The sequence below is a fragment of the Protobothrops mucrosquamatus genome, unplaced genomic scaffold (assembly GCF_001527695.2).
Source record: "Protobothrops mucrosquamatus isolate PMUCROS unplaced genomic scaffold, P.Mucros_1.0 scaffold7829, whole genome shotgun sequence".
NCBI classification, from domain to species: Eukaryota; Metazoa; Chordata; class Lepidosauria; order Squamata; family Viperidae; genus Protobothrops; species Protobothrops mucrosquamatus.
Window position 1 is genome coordinate 1 of NW_015393628.1, and position 6,980 is coordinate 6,980.

The window sequence follows — 6,980 nt, forward strand, 5'->3', positions numbered from 1 at the left end:
TTCTGCTAAGATTAATATTTGAGAAATTAATAGGCACATAACGGTAAGATGAATTGTGATACCTGCATAGTTTCAGTACCTACAGAAGTACTTTCATTTTAAAACTAATACAATAATGAAGTATAGCTGCCCTGTGAAGCCAAATTCTATAAAAGTTAAGAAACCTTTGAAAATGTGGGAATCTCTGGATTTAAATGATGTAAAACAGATGCTTAATTTCTTGCATCTTATATGTATGGAACTCCACAGCTCGCCTGAGCATCTGTTTCGTTCTACTTTTAAGAATCCTTCCTGATATATGCACCTAATATGCTTAGACTTTTGTTATCAAAACAAAGCTGAAGTTTAAGCAGACTATGGTTTTTCATCATTCTTTTTTGTAGTTACCTAGTGTGAGCCAAGAGACCTTAAAACACAGTGGGATTGGAAGAGCAGTGATGTATCTCTACAAACACCCAAAGGAATCACGGTCCAACAAGGATATGGCAGGAAAGCTAATTAGTAAGTAAACTAATATACTGTATGCTACTGAAAAATAAAATTCATTATAAAGTCCATCACCTGACAAAAATTAAAATAAAATAACATAAATTAAAATAATCTACCTATCCCAGGTCTTTGGGAAGGACTTGATAAATGGATAAAAATGCCAAATCCTGTCTGAACATCTAGTTGTGTGACAAACTATACAAATAATAATTAAAAAATTAATTAATTAATAAAAAAAGAATAAAAAGACCCCTCAAAGAGCAGACTTGATGAATCACTAGGTCCTTTTTTCTACTATCAGTTTTCTATGTTTCTAAAATAGAAAATGCTACCAAACATTCCTACTGTTGAATATGTAATGCAGTGCTTTGCAATCTTATTTATTTTAATTGTATTTTCAATATTTTATTTTATTTTTTGAAAATCATTTTTATGTTTCATTTTGTTTGTGTTTGGGAATTCAGGTAAGTGTTTGCAAGCTTACTACTGATAAATGCAGGCTTAAATATACATAAAACTTGCATATTTCAGTTCTTTAAACTCATTATTAAGTGAGGGGCCTAAACTACAGCTGTCTTAAATATATGTCAAGCTGGTATTGTGTTTTTATACATGTGCTGATTTTAACAGTAACTAAAATGTATATTTTTCAGTATTTATGATACTTTTAAAAGCTATATTTTCAGATTTAATTAAAGGAAACTATAACTAAATTTGTTAAATTTAGTTTAACAAATTTGTTAAAATAATTTAGTTTTGTTCTAAGGATACTCATCCTTTGTTAATTTAAATGGACTAAAATCTCTGTTCAAGGTTAAGCAGTTCAAGTGGCTGTCAGAAGTCAAGTTTCTTATTGGGTAGATACTGGGTATATGCTGTTTTGTTGCTTTTACTTAATTAACTTTGTCCTCTTTTTTAATAAAACTAAACAGATGAATGGTCCCGGCCCATTTTTGGTTTAACATCAAACTATAAGGGAATGACCAGAGAAGAAAGAGAACAGAGAGATCTGGAACAGATGCCTCAACGAAGGCGATTGAGCAGGTAAGTATCTTATACGAATATATAATGCCTTTTGTGTTTCGATTCCAAAAGCTATGTAGTGATTTTGGTTATGTATAATTTAAACAATAATCAAAAAAGTTGCTGCACGTAGTCTTCTAGAGTCTCTTCCCTGGAATGTTTTGGAACTTGTCATTCAGTTTGTAAAAGTTTTGATCTTATGAAAGTACTATTTATTTTCAAAAACCTTTCATTTGCTTCTTCCTGAAGCATTCTTCCTTAGGAGCATTCTTGTTCCTGTGAGTTGCAATTTGCCGAACATGCTTTATGTATTATTATATGTTTTTTTATTTTGATTTATAGGAAAGAGACTATTTTGATTATGATTTGTTTACTCATCTTTGGTAGTACTAACCATCCTTCTTTTGTTTTTGCAGCTCTGGTGGTCAGACACCCCGCAGGGACTTGGAGAAAGTATTAACAGGAGAGGAAAAGTATGTGGGACTGGTTCCTCAAATATTATTTTGATATCTCACAATTTCATTCTGTGGTTTGTAATGAAGAATTTTGAGCTTTTGTGGGACAAAAAAGCCAACTGATGAGATTGAGAGAGATTCTTAAACACCCTCATGTTATTTAGCAGTACCTTTGTTATATTTTTTAGAGCTCTCCGACCTGGTGATCCAGGATTTTGTGCTCGTGCCAGAGTTCCAATGCCCTCCAATAAGGATTATGTAGTGAGGCCAAAATGGAATGTAGAAATGGAGTCCTCTCGGGTAAGTGGCTAATGGAAAAGGAAGACATTCAGTAACATTGAAATTAGATCTCTTGTAAGTTAGGTGTTGCAAGATTCACTTAAATTGTTCTTCACTGCTCCTCTCCATCAGTATCGTTTCCAGAGCTTCATCCATGTACTTCATATGCTTTAAGAGGCTACTATTCTGTCCGTTGTGAAAATGCAACCTGTATATTTATCAACCATTTTATATTGCTGCTCTGGCTATGACCTTGGAGATATTTGCACGAACGGTTCTTTTTCAGTCCAATCCCATAATTATCCTACAATGCTTGCAGATGACTTTCTTTGCGCCATCCTTTCAGTTCATCACAGTATGAAATGAAAACCATTCATCTCTTCTGACTTTTATTTTTTTATATGTGAAACAAGGCAAAGAAAAAGAGTGTTAAGTGATTATGTTGTCTGTTATCAGTAGTCCATTCTTTAATTTCTAGCCCGGGACTCTTAAAAAAGGTATTAATCGTCTGGAAAAACACAAGAGGCGATTTACTGAACAGAAACATCTCAGTAAAGTGCATCGAGCTGTCAAGTTCAGCATTGAAGGCAACCGGATGCCCTTGTAGCCTTATATTTCACTTGTCCCTGATCCAAGAGGTATCCCTGAAAGAAAGTGTGAGCTGTGCATGTGCTGTACGCTTGCCATTGTTATCCATTTAGACAAAAGAGCATGTCTTCACCAACTCAGAGGTTTCATTAAAGCTTTCTGATCAGGGAAAATAACTAATATATTGGGTTTTGGGTTTTTTGAGGTTTTCAGGGTTTTATGACTGGAAAACTAAAAAGAGTTGACATTTAAAACTAGGCTGCTTTTCAGCAAGGATACTAACAGCAATTTTACATACCATTTTCTTGTGGTGTTGAGCTTTCCACATGCCCAACTTGTTACTTTTACTATATCCTAACAATTCTTACCAATCCAACTCATACTAATTCCAGGTGAGTAGTCCAATGTCAGTTCTGCTTGTTTCTGGAGCTGTCTTGAGTCCTGTCTTCGGTCGGCTATCTTCCCCTAGAAGTCCTGGGAATTCACCTCACAACTCAAGATCTTTTACATCAGGGGTGTCAAACTGCCGGCCCACGGGCCGGTTTCATCATACCGGAGCCGCGCCCACCCCATTGCCGGCAATGGCAAAAAAAGCTCCGATACGTCGCGAGTTTGACATGCCTGTTTTACATGATTTTGTAAAAGGTGTAATAAAGATTTTGTCCTAATATAGATTTTGAGATATTTTCTATGGATGATGCAGCATTTTGATTCTTGTTTTATTTTGTTCTATATGTTGTCATGAATGTGTAAGCTAAATTTGTAAAACATTTCTCATGAAACTGTTTAATAATAATCTTTGATTTGCCAGGTAGCTACTTATTATGTATACTAGGGACTTTCATGGTTTTGAATCCCATTCACATGCAGAAGTGGCACAGTGGCCTAGAGGTGCAGATCCTCGCCTCACAATCGGGAGATTGAGATTTCAATCCTAGGCAGCGACTGATGTTTCTCTACCAGGGCCCAAAGAGAAAATATCTGCTGTGAACTCCACATAGGTGTCAGGAAGGGCATCAGGCCAAGAAACACGAAGCTCTATTCAGTCACCCCTACTCCACCATTGATAAAAGGGATTGCAGGGTTGTACAAAGGAAAAAAAATCTCAATTCACGTGTAGATTCAGGTGTTGTTATTACTAATTTCAATAGACATTTCCAAAGGGAAGCAGGAGAGAAAAATATAGCTGTTTGGGAGAAAGATTGCTCAACAGATAATGCTATCTCCTTCGAAGAGTTTCTAGTCACCTATTTTGGGACAGAACATTGCCAGTTGAAAGAAATCCAATGGGTGGTGATGCATCATAAACATTTCCTTTTTCTCGTCCTCGCTGTTATATTTTCCATATTGTACAGTATTTACCAAGCCAATCTGCAAAAGACTGCAGATTAAAGTAGATTTTTATTTGTTTTAATAGACAACAAAAATCCAAATAAATCCAGTACAGGAAAAATAACTTGGTTTTTAACATAGTATTAAACCTTGAGAACATAGGGTAATTATATCAGTAATCATTTTTAAGCAGTGAATGAACATGCGCATTTATTATGAGAATAGCCAGAATTATACGTTAATCATAGAATCTTCTAAATACTTCTTGCTACCTTTAATGCTTAGAAACAAGACTAAATTTTAAATTAAAAGAGGAAAGTAAACCTTGCCTAAGATATTAGAGGGAACATTTAATGGATTTCTTATAATGTCGTTAATGTTCCTGTGAACTCTCCCTTTTGCACATTCCAGTGATGTATGGAATACTTGTTTCCTATCCGTCTCTTATGAACGAGGTCTATGTGAATAGCCGAGCTAATGCTTGAGTTTTAAATCCATGGTCTGGATTCCAAACTTCAGCAGTAATTGAAGAATTGTGTCCATTTTGATAAAAAGCAACATTTTCTTTTGTATATCTTTAATGCACAGTACGTCTCTAGACGGTATTTGAAAATAAGCTATTGAGAGTCCCTCACAGTGTTACTAGTTTCTGTAATGAAAGATAGCAACTGCAACAAGGGATGGCATATGTATGTTTTTGTGGCTTATAAATATCAAGATGTCATTGATGACTGTTCTAATACTAAATAAAAGGTTTTTTTTCAAGTTCCAGGCAAGTTCCAAGAAAGGGGTCAGTCGCCTGGACAAACAGATGCGGAAGTTCACAGACATCAGGAAAAAAAGCAGAACATCCCATGCTGTAAAAATCAGCATCGAAGGAAATAAAATGCCATTGTGACCTTCCACAGAATCACCTTTGATGACTCCTGTATAGACTCTCAGAAGATGTCCACATTTTTTTAAGAAACTTTGGGGGTTTTAAGTGCATCTTCAAATTGTTGGTTCAGTTGATTGTAATACATGTAGAGTTATGAACCCTGGGACATTGTTCATTATGGTTTTATTTAACCCTGATTTCTCGTCTCCTTTGTACAGACAAAACCTTGTATTGCTGCAAATCTCATACATTAAAATCTGTTTCTGAGATGGGGTTTGTGTGATGTTTTGTGAATTGAATATGTATACAGAAGTTTTACTATTCTTAAGTCTCAAAGAAGACAAGAGCTATGATTATATTTTTATAATTAGAGGTAAAGTGTGTGTCCTCTGTTTACATATGTAGATTTCTGTTAATTGACCAAATAACACCATGATAAGGAACCTTTTTCTTTAAAAAAAATACCATTTTTACTTTGGGACAAATATATCACATTTTAGAAGAGAAAGAAAACATATTAAACATTTAATATGCTTATATCATCGGGTTTAAGAGTCTTCTGAAGCCTTATAATCTCTTTCATCTCTTCTATAAATGTATTGTCATTTATTTTAATGCTCATCAAAGAAGGAATGCATTTAAGTAACAATAGTTGGAAGTAATGAAATTCTACTTCATATTATAGAGCAGGGGTGTCAAACTCAATTTCATTGAGGGCCGCATCAGCATTGCGGTTGCCCTTGGAGGGGGCAGGGGGTGTAGCCAGGGTGGGTGCGGCCTACTAGGTGGGCGTGAATGGACTGGGTGTGGCCTACTGGGTGGGCGTGGCCAGCTCTACATCAAGCCGGATATGTGAAGTAAGTGAGGGCCATTTGCTGGCCACTTCCAGGCGATGGTGCATTTCTTCATTCCTCACAAAGGGTGACACCTCCGCAGCATGCACCCAGGGGGCGGGGCCGACGCGGCGGGCTGGTTCTTCACTGTTTCCAGATGGCCTTGTGGAGCAAAGACTGAATGCGTTTCAGCATAGATGGCCACCACAAAATTGTACATTGGCTTCCGGCTGGCCTGGGCCAGGGCCAAGGCAGTGGGGACCGTTCCCTCACTGTTTTCAGAATGACTTCGCGGGCCACATGAAACCACTTCGTGGGCTGCATCTGGCCCCCGGGCCTTGTGTTTGACATATCTGTTATAGAGTCAGCCAGATGTTCAGATTGGATTTTATCCATATATCAAGTCCTCAGGAATCTGGGATAGGCAGCTGTTAATATTGATGGTGTTAGAAGTATTATCACAAGATATAAGCTGTTCCAAACAAAGCTGCCTTTTGCAATTGCCTGATGGTGATTATTAAAATAGAACCATCTGGAGTCATTAATATGGTTAGGATCACAATAGGAATATGGATTTATTGAAATTCCTGCAATCTGTTTTTGCTGTCTAATGGCATTCTGCTGAGCTGATACTCAAAATTAGGCATCCACTTATAAGAACAATGATGAGAACAGAGGAAAGGAATATGCTGTTTATTAAGAATGAATATGACTTTAAACACAAGAGCTTAGAACTACCATAGATATTAGTGGTAAAGTAAAAGAAATAAAATATACGCTGTATATTTTTCTTTAAATACCCTAAGGTAGGACTTGAACTCACAGCTTTTCAGTTTCTACTCTGGTACTTCACCACTATACCAAATTGGCTCTCTTTAATCATATTAGTCTACAATCATTAAAGAATCTGGACCCATACCAGTCGGGCTTCAGGCCGGGATACAGCACGGAAACGGCATTGGTCGCGTTGGTTAATGATCTCTGGAGGGCCCGGGACAGAGGCTATTCCTCTGTCCTTGTTCTTTTGGACCTCTCAGCGGCTTTTGATACTGTAGACCACGGTATCATGCTGCGGCGTCTCGGTGGGTTAGGAGTGGGAGGCAC

The 6,980-nt window shown here is 36.9% G+C and overlaps 1 protein-coding gene across 1 annotated transcript; it reads left to right on the forward strand.

The window, feature by feature from the left end:
• Nucleotides 1–356: 356 nt before the first annotated feature.
• Nucleotides 357–5,312, forward strand: LOC107300656 (protein IWS1 homolog). Its single transcript, XM_015829963.1, has 5 exons — nucleotides 357–501; nucleotides 1,422–1,533; nucleotides 1,929–1,985; nucleotides 2,156–2,267; nucleotides 4,933–5,312. Exons 1-5 carry the CDS (start codon nucleotides 438–440, stop codon nucleotides 5,062–5,064), a joined length of 477 nt encoding a protein of 158 aa, XP_015685449.1. The 5' UTR covers nucleotides 357–437; the 3' UTR covers nucleotides 5,065–5,312.
• Nucleotides 5,313–6,980: the final 1,668 nt, after the last annotated feature.